The following is a 23,870-nucleotide window of genomic DNA, read 5'->3' as shown; positions in this document are numbered from 1 at the left end:
GGGCGCTCATATTATAAGGTAAGGTTATAAAAACCATCTTTTAAGATCATTTTAGTGAAAGTTTCATGCTTCAAGGCGTACCATTCACTGCTCAAATACTAAACAACCTGCTTCCATTGCCGAGATACAGGGTGCTCATATTATAAGGTAAGGTTATAAAACCACCTTTTAAGATCATTTTAGTGAAAGTTTCATGTTCCTATCTCATATAATTTAAGAACAATGATGAATAAATCATTTTCGAGCAAAATTTAAATGGCCGGCTGAATATATTACCGCCAGAGAGACGGCAGCGGAATTTAAATGACCGCACAAAAGGGTTAATATTCTGTGGATAACTAACAACACAATAGTAAACCCCACATGTTCAACACTACTACATTTTAAAGCCTGCAACATGACACAATTCTGAAAAAGTTTCATACACCTTCAACCATCATGAACTACATTCATAAGTTCCATCTTAATGCTGTTGTCTAATTTCTTTTGGGTCATTCAATGATTTTCATTAATAATAAATTTAATCTTCATTCATCAAAACATTGAACACAGCAATAATGTTAAATATAATTCTGCAGTCTACTACAGCTGACTGACTTCACTAACAAAACTATAAAGACTGACCTGTATAAACCACATTTCTAAACATGTACATTCAAAACAGCTCATATAATTTTTCCTGGGCAGTGTTTTTCAACACTCATCTTTCATGTTCTTCCCTCAAAATATGGTACCACTCCTCATACCAGCATAAAACACATTTTTTTTTCTTGGCACTACAGCCCCAGTGGGCCTAGGCCTACCTCTATGAACTTCTCCGACATAAAACACATGCCATATTATAATTTTCATACCTCAATCTTCAGCTTTATTTTAAAGGAGACAGTTATAAACCTTGGAACTAGACAATAAAAATCATTTCATGAAGCTATTTTCCTCCCAATGTCAAAATTAATCTCAATTATATTTGTTAGTGCTGTTTCCAAACACATTTTTAAATATTCTCAAATGGTTACATACAATATACCATGAGTGTGAAGTGAACCAGGAAGAGCTGGAGCTGAATGGCCTAAATCCAGTATATATTTATCCCAATATAAATTTATTGCAGAGGGATATAAATACCAGAATAACAGAGAAATTATATGGAGACGAACTGGTCTGGAAATAAATATAATTAAAATTGTTTCACTAATTCCCCGGCCAACGAGGTCCCCACACTTGTCATCACTAAACTTTTTCTCCTGAGATTTTGAAAATTGAAATCGTTATAAAGCAATTATGCCAGTCACTGGCAAATTTATGCACAAAAATCTCGCATGCAATTCCTCAGGTTGGTGTCACAATGCTACAGTTACATGGAGGTAAATATGAATATCACCTGGATACATCTTGCATTACTTAGCACTTGTCAACAACTGATGTGTTTCTGAAAAAATGTGGGGAGTTCTGTCAACACAACACATATATAATCAATTATTACTATATATGTGTTGTGTCAGTAGAACTCCCCACAACTGTACTGTAACACAATATTCCATGTTTCTGAACATTCATCGGGTTGTTTTCTTGTTGTAGTTCCTTCAGCTCCATAGCTCATTCATTTAATTTAAGTGTCTCATTCATTTTGAAAATCTCTGTATGTGGACTGCACATAAATACTTCTGTTCTAAATAAATCTATTGGTTGACAGATACAAACATAGTATTATCCTTCAAATTCTTTTATTGTTATAGTTCTGAATATCTAAACTGTGCTTTACAAAAATATAAACATGCAATTATAATCAGTGTAATCATGTTAATAAACATGTGCATGCAATGTATACCTAGTGCTTAGAATGCAATGGAAAAGTAGTCTCAACACAGAGCTCACTAGAAAGCACAGATTGTGGATTAATTCTGTAATCCGCAACAGAGGTCTAAAACTGTCAAAGCATATATATAATATACCTAATATTTAACAATTATGGTAAGTACTGTTGTACTTATGATGAACTTGTTACGTACGAAACATATGTTCTCAATGTACACACTTCCTAATTTTCCTTTTTTTTTCACATGCATTTTCACTGCTTGCCATTGAAATAACTTTACATGATAGAAATGTATATGGTACATCTTTAAGACTTCAAGAGACAAAAACATGTTCATACATCTATGAAGAAAACAAAGCCAGATACTTCCAAGGTACTTGCTGTGCAATAAATGTGTTTATGTTAGCACATCCCACTCTGTTTGTATGTGATGCTGTGCACCTTTAGTATGATTTGCACAGACCTTTTCACAGGTACATACATCAGTAAATTACCATTAAACATCTTCTTTGTATTAATATTCTTTCACAGCTGTTCAATTTGTACTATAAAAGCTCAACAATAAAAAAATCTGCAATTTCATATGCCACTGTAATATATAATCCTGATCTTGAAGGTATAGTGTGTTCAGTAATTCCCTGTGACGAGGATTATCTCAAGCATTAGTGCCTCATATATACTAAAATTAACTTCACTGATTTCCGATATTAGTGATTTGAATAACATGTCATAATTCAAAATGACCATAGGTGATTTCTGACAGGCCTATTTTTCTGCAAATCATGATAAGTGAAATGGATCACACTCCAGGAGATCTTGTGTTACGATGACACCTCAGTGACAGTGCTAGTTCTACCCAACCTGAACAAGCTTTCTGCTCCATTTCATTTCATATCGTCAATTTCAACACTTTACTACATTTCACAGATGTGATATTCATCTCCTCTCATGGCACCATTACTGCCAAATAATTATGTATCAGGGTTTAAAATAACAGCAGGCACATCTGTGCCAAGACCTACGGCAGACAGTTCACAATATGTAATAAAACATGTAACAACCTCAATGGATATGTTTCCAGTTTAGGTCCTCTAACATTAAAACAGTTCAGTGAAACTGATTATCCTCTCTGATTCTAGGGAACCTGGCTGTCACAGAACCTGGGCTTTGATTGAGAACATCTTCTTGTATCCACTGATGCCAGCTCCACTGAACTACGGATATATCATGCCCAACACGTGCTGCTACTTCCTTTGGAGACAACCCAGCTTCACGCAGGCCAATAATCCGACCTTGTTCAAAGTCCGTCAGTTGTGGATTCGCCTTCCTGCTTGGCACCGACTGGAAACGAAATGCAGATCCCAGGCTGAATCCGTTTCAGTGTTATAATTTCTACCACATGACATGGGTGTGCTTTCTTTCTTTCCAATTCTAGTATAACTTCAATCATCTTTTTTTCCAAGGATAAACTTTCATTCATCCTCTATTAGCTGACTTCCATGCAATGCAATTACAATGGCAAGTAGTGAAATCAGATGAAGCACATATTTTCCAAATATTCCTGTTTTACCCTTCTCTAAGAAAACAATATTCAGACCAAATTTTAATGCAACAACCATTCATTTCAACTGCTTCATGCCTACTTTTATGAAAACTATGAACACTTAAGAGAACACAACGTGGTAAACATGGCAGAGAAGACTACCATGAGACCAGGTCAAAATTCTAACTTTTTCATTTATAATTCCTTTAATGAAACCAGAAACTACAATATGCTATATATCTGATACAGTTTCAAGTTTGCAGAGTGTTTTTTGCGTAATGCATTGTTCTGTTCCGGATTTATGAGATGCTGAGAATAATGTAGCAAGATTTTATTGCAGTTACACTGTAAGTAGTCCTCACAGTGCAACTGCAATGAAATTTCATTACAGTATTCTCCACATCACATTTCCTGATTGATATGAAACCTCTCCACCTGACCTTACCACTCTGATGCCTTCCTCCTCCTCCTCCCCCCAAGTCTTTCATATGTTTGCAACTTCTTTTTCTATCACCATCCTTATTCACATACTTCTACATTTGCCTCTCCTTCCACTGCCCGAGGTTTCCAACCCCATAATGTTCACTGTATACCACTCAATGACAAACCAAATTCCCAGCCTTTCCTTTCTTATATTTTCATTAGCATTTTGGCTGCTGCGTTCCTCCATTCCCTCCCACCCAAGAGGTTTGCTTACCCTAAGTTCATTAACATTAATATAAATTTCATAACAAAGAAACTGCCATATATCTAGAGAGGGAAGTGAATGAGTAATAAAGTATATTTTGTACACCTGATATTTCCGTTATGTTTGCTGCAGGCATGTTTCGTCGCTATATGGCTTCTCCTTTCACCTTCTTGAGTGCTCCAGCAACTTCACTTTTTCAAAACATATCAAATGATCCAGCTGATTTAACCTACTTCTTACAAATTTTGGCAGCCTGTCTGGTATAGTCACTGATGTATCATGTTGACAATCTAACACATATCAGTATCTTAATGTTTCCTGGCTAAAAGGGCAACAGTTTTAAAATGTTTCCTTATAACCCTGTTTGATTTGTCATGAATCTGATTACTTGCATAGGGTTTGCAATATAAGCTTATTGCTTTTCTTCTACGTTTAGAATTCAATCAATAGCATTACATGCTGTAGTATGATAACAGAAAAATGGAGTGGTTTCAAAAATGTTCAACATGTAATGATGCTCGTCAACATTTATGATTAGAGAGAATACAAGACTCCTGATTGCTGCTGTTTTGACCACAATCATGCTAACTTAAGTATGGGTTCTAGACAACTGAAAATCTAATACACTAAATAGGGGTTATTTACAAAACTGAAATACACGAAACCTTTTCACTTAGTACAACAGTGAATTGGGTTTCCACTGTTTTCCTGCTACACACAGATTTCAGCTGTTGCTGCTAACAGTAATAATAATTTTCATTATTAGTTTAAAACAGACTCTACATTGTTATTATCATCATTACTGAGCAACTATGATCATCTCAAAGAGAAAATGATTGAACTGCAAAGACCCCCTTTGAGCCCCAGGAGGTAACTATCATGTAAGGATGTAGTGAGTAGAGAAAAACCTACACATCCAAATCTTTAAGTGTCACCGACTCTTAGGGTTTAGATTTACTATAGCATGTCAGAAGCATTTTGGTCTTCCGGGTTGTGGTAGGTACTGGTTGTCATCAGCTTTCCAAAGGAACCTGTGATTCTGGTCTCCTGGTTTATGGCACTGTGTAGATTCGTAGGTGGTTACCATTTTGGAAGAATCTGCTGTCACAACCTTTATCTATACTGAAGATGAAGGTGGCACATTCCTCAAAGATGGTGGTAACCACCTATAAAAGTACATGCTGTCATAACCTGTACATCACAATCTTTAGTGTAAATGAGCTGCTCCTAGAAAAAATCTTCACCTCCTGACAGGGGTAAAAGGAGTGTTCCCTCCAACTTTTTATAATGAGGTTTTCTGTTGTCACTCTTTGGCTGAGGTTTCTGCTAGCAGCATGGACAACTCTCTCAAATAAATTACAACTGCATTACCTATGCTGCACCAGAACTGAAAGACTAATACAATACATTTCCTACTGTTTTGATGAATGATGATTATCCTGAGCATCATCAGAAATCAGCACCTTCATTTTCTTATACAATTTAGTTTATTTTTAGTGCTCCCAATCAGTTTCTTTTAGCACATATTTTTTTCTTATGGAACAAAGGTATGCTTCTGATATAATAATGCTGGCGAAACCAAATGTCTCATTTTTATGAAATTTTCAGACAATGTTATGCCATGGAAGACAATTCCAATTTTATACTGTTAATTTCCTGCACTTGGTAACAAAATAACAGATCAATACACATGTGGGGAGGGATCAACACTACTGTCATTTAATACATGATGATATATGTAGATCTGAGAAAAATATACGACTTTTAATTCATGCAATCTTTTGTAGAAAAAGAACATACATGCTGGCAGTACAAAATGTTCACTTATCGTTCAGTTTAACAGTGAAGGTTAAGGGATTATTTGAGCTAAGAATATTAAATTATGGATAAGATACTGTTTATGAGTCAATAATTACAAACATGGTGAAGGTTATATACAGTCAACGATATTCAGAAACTACCCTTTATCAACCAGTTCTTCCAAAAAAAAAAAAAAAAGAAAAGAAAAGAAAGAAAGAAAGAAAGAAAGAAAGAAAATATGCACTAATATTTCTAATATCAAAAACAATGATGATAATAATCTGCAACATATTTCCATTTGCAAGCAAGAAAAATATTTCTGGCTTGAGTAGGAATCAATCCTATGAACATTTACGCATAAACCCAGCATGCTAACCAGTAACCTAACTTGCATTTTATGCTAAACAAAAATAACCCTTATATCTAACACTAGCAACACAGAATTTGTATGATCAGAAGTGTGTAAAACAGGAAAGTGGGTTTATTGAATTTTGGCCACAATTTGTTTTATTTCATATACATACCTTCAGCGCATGTTTTAATTTATTCTATGTATAAGGTGGTTCAAATATGACCGGGACTGATTTTTTTAAACCATAATTGCGCAACACTTACCTGCAAATGTCAGTCTTCAATGTACTCCCCTCTGGAGTCAACACATTTTTTCCAACGTTCTGTAAGCATCCTGATGCCCTTTTCAAAAAAGGCTTGTGGTTGGCGGCATATCCACTCCCGAACAGTCTGGATGACGGTGTTGTCCACAAACCGCATGCCTTGCAAGTCTGATTTGAGCCTTCCCAACAGGTAAAAATCACTTGGGGCCAAATCGGGACTGTAGGGCAGATGTGCCAGAAGGTTCCATTTCAATTCCCGGAGGGTTTCCATTGTTTTGGCCATATGGGAGAGTGCATTGTCTTGAAGGAAGGCTACCCGCTTTCCACCTGTCTTCAGCCTGGATCAGATCTTTTCCTTCACGTCTGTTGCCAGGAGGTCTGAGTAATAAGATGCATTGACTGTTCTGGTATCTGTCAGAAAGTCTACATGGATAACCCCCTGCCAGTCCCAGAACGTTGCCATCACTTTTCCTGCCGAACGGCTCCTCCGCGTTCTCTTGGGTTTGGGAGAACTGGTATGCTGCCACTCGTTTGATGACTTCTGGGACTCGGGAATGAAGTAGTGCACCCACGTTTCATCGGTGGTCACTATAGACTTCAAAAATGCATCACCATCTTCAAACTGCTGTAGGAGACGACTGGCAGCTTGCATGTGCACCATTTTGTTCACATCTGTCAAAGTGTGTGGTACGCACCGTGCATTCACCTTGCGATAGTGCAGGTGGTAATTCACGATGTCTTCTACACTACCAACACTGATGGACAGCTTGCTCCAAGTTCCTTGATAGTGATGTGCCTATTCTCATGAATAAGTGCGTTTGCACAATCAATGTTTGGCTCGGTGATGGATGTTTACAGCCGACGATCATACGGTTCATTCTCCATGTGCTCTCTGCCCTCTCTGAAGCACTTACACCACTCAAACACATGGGCCCATGAGAGACACTCTTCCCCATACTGTTGTTGGAGTCTGTGGTGAATTTCAGTGGACAGGAAGTTTGCTCCGAGGAATTTGATCACAATGTGTTGTTCCACGCTCTGTGAGACCTTCTGTTCACTCATCACTCTAGCAACTCCCAGAAAGGACTGAACAGATTCTAACCCGAACAGGAGGGAGGGTGGAGGTTGTGGCTTCTCTCTCTCTCTCTCAAGGTCACACAGCTACTGTGCAGTGCGGCTTGTTTACACACAAATCAGTCCCAGTCATATTCGAACCACCTTGTAGTATCCTAGCACTTTAAGGTTATGTCTTATCAATGGACAATATTTCTGTTTGTTTTATATTAACGTATTAACCCGTTTCTTCTCTGCACCAATATTACCCGTAACTGGCCTTGCACCTGCAGTCACTATATAGGAAAGAGATGAACTGAAGTACTACTAATACCACCAGAACTTCCACATACAAAATCACTAGTTCAAGCAATGACGTATTAAGTACCAAAGTACAGTGTAACCACAATATGAAGAATTCATAAAAATGCTTGTTCCAGTGGGTACTCATGACTGAAATACATATTCCTGAATTGTCTCTTTAACTTCTAACTAGGTATATAATAATAACACCACTAATATTTAACAGAATTAATGCAGGTTCAGCAATATTTCTTAGTGGTTACCACATAGCTATGTATATAACAAAGAATAATTCAACATTCTCTATGCCTCTGGCATTATCTGAACCAAATGTTTCATACTTAAAATGACCTCCTGTCCCTTACAAGACCTGCCCATTTGCCATGTGCCTGAAACATGTGAAGAATGTACAGTCATGCCAGTTCTCATGTATGTACATTACATCACAGGACAATTTCAAATGCAGCTGATTTGCCTGTCAGCTTCTACCATGTCTTGCTTTGAGATGGTAAAGTCTGCTTTCAGAATGACGAACATTTTCCATCTTTCAGCTGCTGGCTTCTGCCTTGATCTATGTTTCATCAAATGGTATGTCAGTTGATCTTTCCTGGAAAAACCACTAAGAGTGCAGATTCTAAATCCTTATTTTCTGAGCCGTGCACATGTTTCTGTGTAACCGATCTTCAACATTTGTATGTCAAAGAAATCAATCAATGAAATCTTTGTATTTCATTCTTTAATGAACCACTGAGTCGAAAAAGATGCATTACTTCAAGCTTTGTACTGATTTTCTGCAATTACACTTCTTGCCACAATTAGGGCTGAACACTTCTTGCCTTAACATGCAGCATACTTACAGATATACTTCAAACTTCCATTCACTAGGCAAACAACACAATACACAAAAATCAAGCTATATCACTGAAGAGAAATTCAGATTAAGTCATGTTATAGAAATTTCTCATTAGCCAAAATGTGAAGAGGACTTAAAACTGATGCTGTCAATGAATGCTAAATGCAGTTACGAAAAATATTTTTCTTTACTGGGGTTATGTAACATTGTGAGGCACTGTTTTTTAAACACATATCAGGATGACTCTGTGCATGTATATCTGGCATTCCTGCCTCATGATCAAGCACATCTCCCGCAAAATGTAAAGTACCCAGATTCTCAAATGTAGACTTGCTTCTGCTAGACAAAGGAGACTACAGAGAGTAGTAAAAGTAGTTAAAAACTGCCACCAAGAAAATAGTTAACAAGTAAAACTGCAAGTATGGTAGAAGCAAAAAATAACAGGAAAAAAGTCATGGGCAATAAGGAATTACTCACTATGATAAAACTGCCAGAATTCCATATATATATATACATAATGTTACAGTATGGCACTGATGATTTTTCTCAGTTCTATTGTGGTTACACTATAACTTCATATACTAACATACAATTATAGTTTACAAAGTGCTTGAGAAAACTACTTAACATGCATCAGAAGTACAGCACAATATTTTCATTATAGTATGACTGTTTTATTATTACCAGGTTTACAATATTTTTGCTGCATTCAACGCTAATAAGTATATACACTTATCATGCAAAAAATCTACAGACCTCAGGCTGTTCATCAGCAGCATCTGGACTGGGATGTTCACCTGTAGGGGTGGAAATGTTGCCTCTAACTGACAACCTCTTTGAACCACGAAGTGGAACTTGTTTTCCTTCTCCATCTACTGGAGGTTTAGGTGTTGTCACTGTCTTCGGACTACCTAATATTCAAATGATAAATGTGATGTTATATGGAAATTACCTTCAAAAGACACATTTGATAATCTGAAAAAGTCTACACAAGTGTTTGAATTATGTACTCCTCTTCAATATTTGTTACTCTTAATGGTGCTATTGACTGCAAAGAACAGTCACTGTATCACTTATACCAAAACTTCCAAAATAGAAATTTAAATATGTAACATCAGGAGTGCAAACACACTAGGACTACAAAGTCTGCATTCATGCTTCAGCAAAATTTATATAAAAAATGAAAAATGCTATCTTCTGGGATGTGGCGCCATGTAGATCTCGTGTGAACCAACATTTTGGATGAAAGTATTGCCTACATCTTCAGGGTAGAAAAATCTGTGAGCAAGGAACCAGCATGAGCAGGTATCTGCAGAATGAGCCACCAGTCTAAAACACCCAGCTATATATAAATAAAGGGACGGAGAGTGGGCCACATGGGAAATCAACAGAGAGGGCAGAGGAAGGGTCTGTAGAGATGGGTGAGCAGGTAGCAGGCCAAAGGCGATACAGGTTCGCACGGGGGGGGGTTCCAAGTGATTATAAAAATTGGCAATAAAATAATTTCAAAATATGAACCTGTATAAATTCTTGGGAAGGAAAACTGGACATAAAATTAAATTCATAATTAAACTCAGAGAAAATAAATTCAGGAACAACCTATTACATATGATGTTTTCATGGCAATGAAGATTCATATTATTGTGGTCTGGGCTGTGACAGATTGTAGTCTATTTGGTTTCCAATGATTCAGAGAAACAAAATGCCTCCATCTTCACAGTACAGATGAGAATAGTTTGGAAAATGCCCAATTATAAAGGAGCAGGGGGAAAATAAATGGGCAAAGCAGAATACAAGTGGACAATCAGAGCCATGAATGGGGAATATGTGGGTAGGGTACAGAGCTTTGTATTGCATTCTGAGGGATGAGAAAGCAGATTTAACTCATTCTATATTCCCCCTGTGTGCTCACAGCCACCCCCCCCCCCACACATACATGCATGCACGTGCACACGCACCCACACCCCCCTTATCATCTAAGAATAGGAGTTTTAAAACTGCCAGTACTACAGGGGTGGAAGCCAATTTGAACTCAAGGTAACAGTTTTATCATCTGAGAATAGGTTTTAAATCTCCTGCTTCTGCATGTCTGGCTGCCATACTTAAACTTGTGGGGTTACAAGTAGATTCTAAACGGTTCTGATGATGGTGGATGACACACAGAATTACTGGGTTTTTGGACTTTTTCATTGTCCAGCATTCTAAGTAACAGAGGACATGACTTTTGGAAACTGGATCTGTTTCCCTCTTCAGGTGAGAAAGCAAGTTGGGGCCCATAGAAAGAGCTAATCTCAATCACTGGACCAGATTACAGTATCAGCACTTAAAAAATGAACACCTGGCAAGCTGTACAGCACAATGCACTCACCCCCAAAATTATCTTAAAACTGGGAAAATCCAAAATATCTTTTGAAATTTTTAGGTAAGACAGAAGAATGACACAAGGATGAACAAAAAAAAAAATGGAATGAGAAATGAATATGGATAACAGGAAGTGAAAGTATGAAACGGATACAGAAGAATGGAGGCGAGACCTTGTTTTGAGGAAGGATGAAAAGAACAATGGCAGGATAGACATGAGATGGAAAAGTAATACCACAAAATGGAAGGAGATAGATATAGGTATAAATGAATATAGGACAGAAGGAAAAAACTTATTAACCCCCACCACCACCACAACCAACAAATTTGACAGGAAATGTATGTAAACACCACAAACAACAAATAGAGTTTCTGAAACTGCAGTGTACATTTTTCTGTATAGGAACCCTAATAGCAGATAACAATAACAGAAACAAAAAATTATAAATACTGCTGTCTCAAAATTAATGCTAGCATCTACTCACAACATACCATTTGTTTCCGGAACACCACCAAGTCCTCCTTCAAATGTCTCTTCATCCAAAAACTTCTTAGGCTTGATTTTTCGTCCAGACCTACTAACAAGTTCTTGTTTGGGAGGGGACTGTGTAGGAGAACTTGGAGTATTAGAATTTGCAGACGCCCCCACAACTGAAGCTACAGATGGCTCTGATGACTTTACAGATGATTCACTGGTGTTAGAAGCTGATTTTCGGGAGAACTGCACTGACCCTCGCTTTGCGCGTTTTGATTCGGTTTCATGCTGATAAAAAGTGAGTAGAAAATGCTGTATTAATTCAAGCAAATGTAACATAAAATTGTACCATGGCTTGGCTGGTTAGTCACTTGCTTCTTAATGCGGTGGCCTGGGTTTAAGCCTAGGTTTGTTCATGTGAGGCTTGCAGTGAATGAAGTGGCATTGACACAGACTTTCTCCAAGTACTTCGGTTTTCTGTGCCAATTCTCATTCCACCAGAATGTTCCATTTCTCCCATCTGTCATTCATAGATGCTACAACTAGCCATTTAGGACCCAAGTACCAAGAGATTAAGTCTTGCTCCACCACATGAATTAATAAATAAATAAATATATAATATAAATCTATGAACCAAAAACGGGATAAGTATTTTGGGCTTAAAACACTGGATTATGTTTTCAAGAACAGTGAATTTAGTGTTGGTCTCACATAACCTAAAATACAATGAAGTCTTCATGAGGGGCAGTTTATATGAATACTACTCTGGGGAAATTCTTAAATGGAGGAAATGTAACACTAAGATTAACTTGGGATCACTGAAATTGAACATTACATGAGGGAAAACCTTTCACAGAGGAAAATCAAATAAGGAGTCCACTGTGTTTGTCACTATGTTGACACTTTTAAACATAAAAATGTTTCCTGCAATATTTAAACACAGTTTCACATTGTATCACATTTCGTATGCCTATATGTAATGGATACGTTTGCTACCAACAAATCAAAATTGTCTTGTATGGATGCCATTACTGTTACATTCCATTTTAGAAAAAACTGGCTATAACATAAATTAAATAATATTGTAATGTGTATAGCTAACCAATGGCGCAATAAACATCTCCTTGCGTAAGGGCGATCAACAATAGGGCAGATGTTTGTAGCTCATTGCTAGGCAACAGTCAGTGTGCCAATGGGTTGGCGAGATGGCTATCATGGCTATCATGTGACTGGCTTCCTATGGAGCCCGTGCCATAACCATTGCACTTCTCTTGCCTATGTCTCATCTTACATTGAATGGAAGATATATTTCATTTGTAAATTGTGTGAAATATCTCGGAGTAATCTTTGATAGGAGGGTTACTTGGAGACTGCACATAGAAATGATCGAAGCCAAGGACTTCAGAACATTTATAAGATTGTATTCCCTACTCAAAAGTGAGCAATTAAGTTACCCTGCACAAAGCTCTCATTAGATCTGTAATTATGCTAGTCCCGCCTGGGAATTCATGGCAGATACCCGTCTAATGAAACTGCAGCGCATACAAAACAAGTTTCTCTGCACCAAGGCGCACACCGGTTCACGAATTACATACGGCTTTCAAAATTCCATACGTATATGATTATGCAACAAAATTATGCAGGCAACAAGCGAAGTCATACAAACTCATGATAACGAAAACATCTGCAATATTTGACAAGGCAAAGCCTGACATCGAAAGTATAATAGGCTTAAACTTGGCGGCGATCAAGCATACGCCCGTTCAAGTGACTAGAATGCCGTTGTAGCAGAAGCTACTATAATAGTGTAAAATCTGCTGTACTGAGCCTGGACCGACAGAGGCCCTGTATGTATTGTATAAACATTTTAACACATTTAACATATAAAATGTAAACATCTTTTACATTATGACAAATGAATTACCACTGCAGACCATGACTCTGACAAAGACAGACCCGACCTCTCGTCAGAGAGGGCACCCCACAATAACAAGACCTAAACTGTCAAACACTAACAAACATCTGGACATGAGCCCCAGATTGGGTACAACACCAAGACTGCCTGACAGACTGACTGACCATCAGTCACAACGTGACTTTGACGTAGTAAATTGAGTCATAAGCTGGAGGAGCAAACTGACACCAGTATTGCAGGAGAGTACAGGAGGTCAGCATGTGAAGAATTTGTGTGTGAATCAGCAGACTTTTTTGTGTGGTAGTAAAGTGATATTGGGAGTGTGTGATCCACTGAGACTGTTATAATTTCTGTGTTCAGATCCACTGCCAGGAGATCACTAGTGAAGACTGGGAATCCTAGTGAACGTGCAGGATTGTGTGAATCAGGAAGTGCTGTACTGCCTGTATTTGAGTGTGATTTAAGAGAGGCTGTAACCAAGGTGCCAATAAATCCAATGTCCAAACTAGAACCAATCATTCTCGTCAGGCATACCACCCTACACATGACAATATAAACAATATAGCAAGGTGAGGTAAAATGGTAAAGTTGTCCCTGTGCTTAACTAATTAAACACTACACCATGAAGGTGTATGGGGAGCGGATGTACAGGGCACTAGGTGGAGGTGAGTGGTCAGCTTCAAGCACCGGCTGCTTTACCCCCGGGGAAAGAGACCCCATTGTCCATTGGATAGGAGGCTGGGTGGGCCCCAGAGCCGGTCTGGACGATGTGGAGAAGAAAAAATTCTTGATCCTATAGGGACTAAAACTCTGACCCATCCATCATCCAGCCCATAGCCAGTCGCTATACTGACTGAGCTATCCTGGCTCCTATAAATAATAGTTAATAGTATTAATGGCAAATCAAAGTATTTATTAGGTCTGTGTAAGAGGTATATTTATGTAACTGTGAATATCACCATACTGAAGCCACAGGATGAAGTCCCGTGGATAACAGGGATAATGGTGGTTCTTGAGGCTTCCCACCCTCTGCCTACTGCTGTATTCCCCTACAGCCCATAAGCTGTGTCAGCCAGCCCAAGTGCTTTCCGCTAGAAAGGGTTATCATGTGTGCATAGTCCTGTATGCAGAATGGCTAGACGAATGGAGGGCAATATATGAAAGCAAGCAGGAGAGGGAAGTGTAAAAGTTGATGACAAAAATGGAGTTGGTTGATCCATGGGCACTCTTTCCTTGCTCTCAGTACAGTGGCAGTGGTGTGAACTATATAGTTAAATTCTACTGTTAAATAATGCATCCAGTTAATGCATATAATAATGAACGCTTCGGAATAAAATTAACTTGACAATGTTTCAGATGAAAGCAGAAAAGTTAATATATTAAACAAACCTCAGCAGTGCCTTCACTTTCACGTTTACGTTTTGTAGCAACCTTCTTTTTTTCATCTGTTGATGCAGAACGATTCTGTTTGGTTGCAGGTGTTGTACGCTGCGGTGTTTCATCAATAACAAGGGCAAATTCATGGTCACTATCTGCATCTTCAACCCCTCCTGTTGCCTTAGCTTCAGAAGTTTCCTATTAAAGATAATATGTGCAATTACGTAATTGGTTACATAATGTAGACTGTAATACAGGACTAGAACAGGCCTACCTGCCATGCCAGTTGACAAATTCTACCAGATGCCAGTTAAAAACAGATCAACTTCCTCAAAATTTTGTAACAGTAATACAAAATTTTGAGATTCTGTGATAAGAACTGCTACTTTGTTGCAATCTGTAAAATATTTTACTGACACTGTTATTTACAATGTCCAAATGGCTGCCAAATAATGACCATGATATGAACAAAATGGCAGCATAAATGAATTTTTATTTACCAAAAAGCAAACAGTTTGTAAAATGTGCTACCTACCATCTGACTGTTACTTCCATTCATCTTTAACACAATACTCACTGATGCCGGTACAGGTCCCGCTGCTGGTACAGGTGTTGGTTTCTCAGTAACTGCCCCACTCAGTATCTGTTCCACTTCTGCAAGGGCCTCATTAAAACCTTTCCTTTTCAATGGTTTTCCATATTTCCCTTTATTCTCTGTATATGAAAACAAATCCTCCACTTTGCACATAGCACTGAAAATATTAAAAGGAACAAAGTTGGTAAACTTACGGCCTTATGAAACTATAGTCATACATAGCCCATTGTCTCCAGATTATGAAGTAAGAATTTGATAATGTAGGTTGTTTCAGGAATCAACATTCAATAGACTTCTCAGCCCAGACCTTTCATTTTATTCTTGATAATACATGCTTCACTTTAAGTGGTCACGCAAACTACCAAAGTAACAGATGTGCCAGTGCAAGATTTAAAAACTGGGATTCCAAGCGTAATTAGTTCACAGAGGATAAGGGGGCTCATACTCTTTTAATGAAATAATAAATTCCAAATGTTATGTGAGACTGACTGACTCTGGCATTCTTCTTCAACAGAATCCATGATGATGAAAAATCATACAAACATTTTATGCAAGAAAACAAAATGGCACACATGGATGCATTACATGAAACTGTCAATGAACAAGTCAAAAGTTGAGAACTGTGGTCTCCACAATCACCCAGTTTAAATCCTTGTAATTTTATTTGTGGGGCACACTAGAAAACGTGACTAAATAATCCATGCTCTTTGGAAGAACTTCAAGAAAACGTTCCCATACAGCAGGTTAAATGTGCCTAGAAACATATTCTCACAATGTGAGACATACTTACAAACAAAGAGTCATCACTTTGAGACTCCTCTATAAAAAAAAAAAAGGTAAGGTAAACTACAGTGGAATTATCAGTTACTGTGGTTTGCCTGTGCAAGAAGACTGCATATATCAGCACTGCAAACCACCTAATGATAAACTGTACATTTGGTACCATACTATGTAACAATTCACATCATACAGAGCACACTTTAGGCAAATAAAACTAAGATTATGGACTGAATAACAATTAAGACTTTCAAATTCTAAACTATGAAGAGACCTGAAAATCAAGAAGTTACTAAAGAGGACTAAACTGGGAGGGAGGGGGGGGGGAACAGCAATTCAGTTATTAAGGGATTTGTATACAACATTATACACATCATTAAAAGCACTGAAGGAAAATTAATACAGATGAAACAGTAATTCAAGCAGATCAATGACAAAAATGTACAGAAGTATTAATACAACAAAACACAATAAAACTAAATAAAATGCTTGCTGCCATGCATTTCACAATCTTCAGGCTGTTTACTTCCTATCCCAAAGGATAAAGATTAATATATACAGAATTATGATTGTGTGTGTTGTTATGTATAAATGTGGAACTTGTCTGTGACATTAAGGGAAGAATACAGATTGCAGGTGTTTAAGAACAAGGTGCTAAAGAGAGTATGTGACCTAAAGGTAGGGAGTTCTTGAAGGATGGGGGGGATGCATAATAAGCAAATTTCATATTTTGTACAAAATGGGTACAAAATTTTGGCCAAAAAACCTGAAGGGAAATGTTGCAGCTGAAATAATAATATTAAAACGGATGCCCTAAAGACAGGACATAAAAACATGGACGGAATTCATCTAGCTCAAGACAGAGTCCTGAACATGGTAATCAACTTTTCAGTTCCATAAATTAATTTTTATCAACCAAGTACTATAAGCTTCAGAAGAACTCTGCCCCACACGGTTCAAAGTGTAATGCTCACACCATACAGTTAAATATGACACCATTACCGAGCATTAATTTTAAAGCAGTAATATGTATGGGAAAATCGTTTGCTACCTCTATCTCTGCTGAAGGTCTCATCGGCAATTCCCATTATTTTAATTTTGGATGTGTGTTCAACTCCAAGCAGCTCAGCTCTCTGTAGGAGCACTATTGTGCGCACATCCAGTATTGTCTTTCTGGTAATTACTGTACAATGACTGTACCACATTTCCAGTCAAAATGTAAACATATTTAAATCAAGTAAAGAATGACAAGTGTACATCATACTGGCTCAATTACAAAAAGGTGACTTTTATCGACAATCAGGTTCATAATATTCAGTTACACTATAATAGTGGCTAACCACAAGCCCCTTCCCCTACCACAAAGAGTCTGAGGTGGTCCCTACCTCAAGAATACCTAGCAGCTCAAGTGAAGAAAGTGGAGATGTTGAGTGAACATTAAAAATTCCACATAGATTCTGGGGGTTATGGTGTTTAATGCCCAGAATTACTGGATTGTTGGACTGGGTTTTCGGACTTTATCCATCATCCGGATTCTAAATAACTAAGGGGAAAAAAAAAGATTCATTGGTCTAAAGACGACTGAACTGCGCCAATTATTTATAAAATGGGACATATACAATATAAAATGCAGCAAGTTATTCAATTAGTTCAAGAATTATAAGCCTGAATAAGAGGAAACTTACGTTTCTCCAGTTCCATAGAATGACACATGATACCTCCCTTTACTTGCAGCTGGATCTGCCACTCCAACAACCTGTAAAAAGAAAATATACTGCCTTATGCAACCAAACTATTCATTATATTGTTTCAACATCTGATATGCAAGGCTAATTAGATTACAAACCACAACAGAACACATAATAATAGAGCCTCTGCAAATGGAAACTTTCTCTCTATACAATACTTCTACATAATCATAGTCCGATTATGGCACCTATCCCATCTCTTTATCATGGCCTGAAAACCAATGTAAAGAAGGTCCGTCGGTTGCAGTGTGAACCACCACTTTGAATTATACAATATTCATAATATGCCTGCTACCAAAATGATATTTAAGCACACCAAACAAATGGAATTATTTTGGGCTAAAAGAGGGTTGTAGGAGATAAAAATCAAAATATCACAGACTAGGCCACACGAGTCCCTTGTGGGCAGTATGTGGTCATGCAATGTAGTGGAGGAAAATATTAAGAGTTAACACCCTACGCTGTGCCTCCACACTTTGTGGAGGCACACACACAGTGCCATTCAACATTAACTATATCCTCACATTTCTGGAAATGCAGGAAAATGCCTTGCATGTCCTTGCAAAACATCACCTTCTAACATGATGATACAGCTTCAAACTTCTTGGACATGGGTAAAACCAGGGACTCCTTACTGCATGCATTTGTTTTTTCACAACTTTATAATATCTGTTATCGGGGATGACAACATTTTTTAAAGTGTGACTGCCTCACAGATATTCTGGTGAAGACAGTAACATGGATCATTAATTTCCGGGGGCCTTAGTGTGGCTCTCACCTCACATAGGTAGCTGAGATTTATTTCTTCCTGTTACTGTATTTCATATATACATACACATGCTGGTCACTTGTAAAACATCAGAAAAATAAACTGATTTAAAAGCATTTTTAACTTTTTTGAAAGCAGTTCCCCATTTCCTTTACGCCACAAGTGAGACCAAATAATCCAAACTCCAACTCCCAAATACCATGAGGGAAACTAATTTCCAATCCAACAATTCTTGGTCACCTTTGGTGACCAGCCAAAGGTGCTTCCTGACATCTCTTTGTCATAGTTTGCTTTATGTTAAATTGCTAAACTCAGTGTAGTTATATGGAAGATTATTTGAAATGTCTTCAGCCCTTACATCAGTGAAGCAAAGTAATTTTTCGGTCTATGGCCAACACATACATTTGGACCATCACTCAGAAATAAATGTGCTATGCACAGTCATTTAAAAATAAATTCATATATGTAATAGGGTAAATTGTGATCAGTTGACTCTATTGAATAAATTCCCTTCAGCAAAGGCTAAAATGTCTGAAATTACTGGCTCAAAAACATCATTACAATGGTAGAGCCAACCAAAAGTGAGCCCGTAAGATACTGAGCAAAATATATGAACTGGACCAAATCACTAACAAATAGGGTCAGTGAGTCATACAATTACTAACACACCACTACTACTATAACCCCAAAGAATATGGACTCACATGAAGGGAGATGTGGACATAAGTGTTTATATTGGAAGATGNTTAAAAAAAAAAAAAAAAAAAAAAAATAACATCAGCAGATTTTGTGAAAGAATTGGGCAGCACAGTATTACTGTCCTGGACACAGGTAAGTTAACACTTCAGCACTGAGTAATTTATGTGAATATGAGATATGTTAGTTCATTAGAAGTGGCAATGAACATCCAGAAGTTTCCTGAAGTTTGAGTTCTCTAGAGAAAAGTATTCTGAATCTTGTTAAAACAGCAAAATCAAGTGGTATATTAACTATAAACAGGTAAACTAAATGTCAGTGTTGAGTTTTAAACTGTATGAGGTTAGGGCAACTTCCAACAGCATAATGCTGATACCAAGTTATGAGAAAAACAGTAACTAACATAAAGGAAACAAACACAGGACAGTGATCCCATAAGCCTACTACTTCCCCTCAAAAGGGAGAGGCAGGAAAATCTCTTCTGGAATTTTGCCAGAATGATAATACAGGAATTTAATTTGTCCTTGAGGAGAGACTTCAGAAGTTTCCCTGACCCTCTTAATATAAACTCTGGGAAGGACATACAGAGGTGATTAAATTCATTCCAAATCATCACCACAAATGTGATTACTCTTATTATTACCACTTCTTCAGTTCGATATAGTATAAACAGAGGTAAGCAAAAACAAAAAAAGTTCAATGTTATCTCTGGGCTTAATTAAATAAGCATCAAGCTGTGAAGATATTAGGGGAAGTGGAGGTATAGCTTCACCATTCTTAACCTAAAGACTAGATTTAGGTGAGTGGTCAGCTCCATGCCTCTGCTGCTCTTCCCTTGGGGGAAACAGCACTTGGTATCCACTGTATAGAAGCATGGATGGGCCCCAGAGCCAGTCTCAACATACTGGGAACAGAAAAACCTCTTGCCCCTACTGGGAATCAAATCCCAACTCCTCAGTCATCGAGCCCAGTAGCAATGCCAACTGAGCTATTGTGGTTCTCTAGGTGAGAGTACATCAAAGACCTCAAATAAATGAACTTACCTTTGCAGGCCATGGGGGGTATCCACGCACTTTGGCAAAGACTTTATCCCCCAAACTAAACTTCTTTGACATTTTTCTCCAATGAGGTTGAATAACTCTGAAAAAGTTGCATATTTCTGATTAGAAAGAAGAAAACAACAATTCAATTCCTGTGAGAGCTTTATAACAGGAGCACTATAAATATATAAAAAACTAAACATGTGCTACTTTAACACAAGACAGTGATAAGAGGAACAAGAAGCTCAGGTAAAGTGGTACAACAATATACATACAAATATATATATAAAAACAAAACAAACTCCATGGCCTGTAATCCGCAAGCGAACTATACCTACCGAGCAACTGCCGCTTGTCGGCGAAGTTAGTGCCAACTTTAGGGGATAGAGGGTGCTGCGTGTTCAGTGCAACAGATCTCCATGGTTGTTAAATATACGAGGTACAGTCATTAAGTTCGTGGCCTGTGGTTTTATCATATCATATTACAAGATATTCACATATACTTACACAGAGCCACATTGGCCTTCAAAATAGTTGTTGCCATTGGCCACTATGCAAGTATGCCAACATTGATATAGCTTCCAAAAACATTGCTGAAACATACTGGCAGGAAATTCCCGTATGGCATCTCTTGTGGCACTGATGACCTCCTCAGACGACTGAAATCTACGACCATGTAGCTTTGCTTTCAAGCAGCGAAAGAGAAAGAAATCGCATGGTACGAGATCAGATGAGTATGGAGGGTGTGGCAAAACAATGACCTGTTGCCTTGCCAGTTCCTCTTAGACAAGAACAGAGCAATGTGCAGGGGCCTTGTCATGTAGCAACAGCCAATTCTTCATATGCCAAACATTTTACTTGGGGATCTGCCTAGTTTTTGACAGAGCTTGATGGCTGTCCGTTGTTCAAACTGCCACATTTTCAGTTTCCACCACTTGCATTTAACTGCAGTTCACAATAGAGGCAGCAGTTCTGCTTACACTGTCTGCACACAACTGCCTCTTGCTGTGACGAGATGAACTGACAGGGCACCATATTGTGACTCAACCTATCTGCTGTAGTGCACTGCAACAACGCTTTGCGGCCAGTCCACGAACTTATTGACTATGGTAGTATATAAAAAAGGTAAAGTCCCTGTGCTTAACTAATTAAGCACTATGCCATGAAGTCATATGGGGGAGTGGATGTATAGATCCACATTTTCTTGACCTTGGCACTAGCTGGAGTTAAGTGGTCAGCTTCATGTCCCTGCCGCTTTAACCACGAAAACAGAGCCCCCCAGTACCCATTGCACAAGAGGTTGGGTGGACCCCGGAACCAGTCTGAACGACGTGGAGAAGAGAAATTCTTGACCCTACTGGGACTCAAACTCCGACCTCTTTGTTGTCCAGCCCACAGCCAGTTGCTATACTGACTATCTATGGACTGGATGGCAGATTCAAATCAGTAGAAAGATGGCTCTCTCTAGGAGTACACTACATCCTGTTAATATGTGCGAAGGTAGCCCAGCATGTATCAACAACATTGCTCCTGAATGTTCGTTTTTAGAGATTCCGAATTCATAACACTCTCATAAGAAGTCCTAACAAAGTTAATCACCATCCTTGCCCAGACACTATGGTTGTACCAGCGTTTAAAATCTTACAGTCAGAACATGAGCTGGTATAGCTCAGTCATTACAGCAATGGGCTGGGGTTTGAATTCCAGATGGGGCAACATTTTGCTCTTCTCCACAGAGTCCAGACCAGCTCTGGGACCCACCCAGCCTCCTATCCAATGGGTACCAGGGGTTCACCAGCATTAAGCATTAGGCTCAAGAATGGTCTTGAAGGCATAGTGCTTAATTAAGCACGGGAACTTTACCTTACAGGAAGTTATATTATTCTTAACTATCCTGTATACATTAACTTGCATTAACAGACATCTGAACCAAATACATTACGAACAAGTTGCGCCTTCACCACTGAGCTAATATTGATTGATTGACTGATTTATTTCGTCACTGTAGATCATTGTACATGATATATGACAAGTCAAGTTAATTCTGAATATTAACAATTTGATATATAAGTAGATTAAAATTACAATAGTTACAATTTTACTGCTGATTACAATTTAGAATTGGTTAGATATTCTTATTTGTGGAGAATTTGATGGAATGAACATATGTTCAGTAGTCCTACATGAGGCAGAGTTCTCCCTATATCAGTTGGATACAAAGCATTTACTTGTGAACCACCATAAACTGGTCAAAATACGCTATAAAAGTCTGTGACCCAAACCAGCATTTGCTAATAACCAGAGAACCGTTGTCAGCTGAACTGATTTGCTGATGTTTATAAACTATTGTAACTGTGTATCTGTTATTCGGTACAACAACATAATAGCCTTAACCTCACATCACTAAGCTTACGCTTCATGCTTCTCGCTCGATGCGCCACCGTAAGCTCCAATATCTGCTAATCAGCACTCACAAGTTAATACGAAGCCCTCGCTTTCCTTACTCAGAAACATAGTTCTTCATGCCCAAAACCCATTACAAATAAAATTCAATGGCTCAAGGCTGTATAATCAATATATATCTTACCTCGGCAAATATATCAACAACGCATTCAACCTAACAACAAACTTTTACTAGAAATGGCGGGCACAGTTCCACACGACAACGTTCTGAAACTTCAGAAATATAGTAAAACATGAACAGTCAGCATCACCAACACGACAAATTAAATATCTGCTTGAAGAGTACAATCTTCTAGAACACTGCCCAGTGAAAAACTCAAATTCATATGGAAAATTTCGCCTGAATTAATATGTATGTCTGTGTGAAATTAAGACACATTCTTAAGCCATGAACATTTTTTTCAACTGGCAATTGACAGTTTAATTACCGTTATACTATATGCCACNTGCTCTGGAACCTCAAATCCTATATATATTGTTCCTGTGAAATGTGGTATATACTAAGCAAAGCGAGTAAACAGCGGTGACGTAACACGGGACGCCGCAGTTGCTAAGTAGCCGTAAACAACTACCAACAGCGTTGCTAGTATATCGCCAAACAGGCAACCAGGCAACAATGAAGCGAGGCGTTTTCCCGTTGTCCGGCTGAGGGTTTATAAGAGACCTACACTGCCTACGAAATCAGTTCTAAAGACAGCAGCCTACGAGTTGAGTTGGAATCTAGCCAGCGGAGAGTTACGAGTTGGTGTGCGATACAGCGACACTTATATAGTGGTCAGAAACTCAACACGTTACATTTGGTTCGTCTGTGCATACTGTGCAACTGTAATAAATATTATAGAACAGTTCAAGAAGTGGTTGTCTCGTCACATAATGTCATCCCACAGGCTTTTTGGAAGTTTTGGAGAAGATGTCCCATCTTCAGAGCAGGAGGAGCTGTTTATTCGCAAACTGCGACAGTGCTGTGTGGCATTTGACTTCATG

At 38.2% G+C, this 23,870-nt stretch overlaps 1 protein-coding gene across 1 annotated transcript in view; it reads right to left on the bottom strand.

Moving 5' to 3' along the window:
• Positions 1-23,114, bottom strand: part of LOC111869498 (PC4 and SFRS1-interacting protein) — a 61,592-nt gene extending 38,478 nt beyond the window's left edge. The window contains exons 1-7 of the mRNA XM_023861067.2: positions 23,011-23,114; positions 20,427-20,523; positions 17,856-17,926; positions 15,376-15,550; positions 14,811-14,996; positions 11,524-11,794; positions 9,427-9,581 (exon numbers count right to left, since the gene is read on the bottom strand). Coding sequence (XP_023716835.1) covers positions 9,427-9,581; positions 11,524-11,794; positions 14,811-14,996; positions 15,376-15,550; positions 17,856-17,926; positions 20,427-20,498 — 930 coding nt within the window. The 5' untranslated portion in view covers positions 20,499-20,523; positions 23,011-23,114. The remainder of the gene's footprint in view (positions 1-9,426; positions 9,582-11,523; positions 11,795-14,810; positions 14,997-15,375; positions 15,551-17,855; positions 17,927-20,426; positions 20,524-23,010) is intronic.
• Positions 23,115-23,870: the final 756 nt, after the last annotated feature.

The sequence above is a fragment of the Cryptotermes secundus genome, unplaced genomic scaffold (assembly GCF_002891405.2).
Source record: "Cryptotermes secundus unplaced genomic scaffold, Csec_1.0 scaffold2396, whole genome shotgun sequence".
Taxonomy (NCBI): Eukaryota; Metazoa; Arthropoda; class Insecta; order Blattodea; family Kalotermitidae; genus Cryptotermes; species Cryptotermes secundus.
The sequence above is the reverse complement of the archived record's forward strand: the minus strand, read 5'-3'. Positions and strand labels throughout refer to the sequence as shown.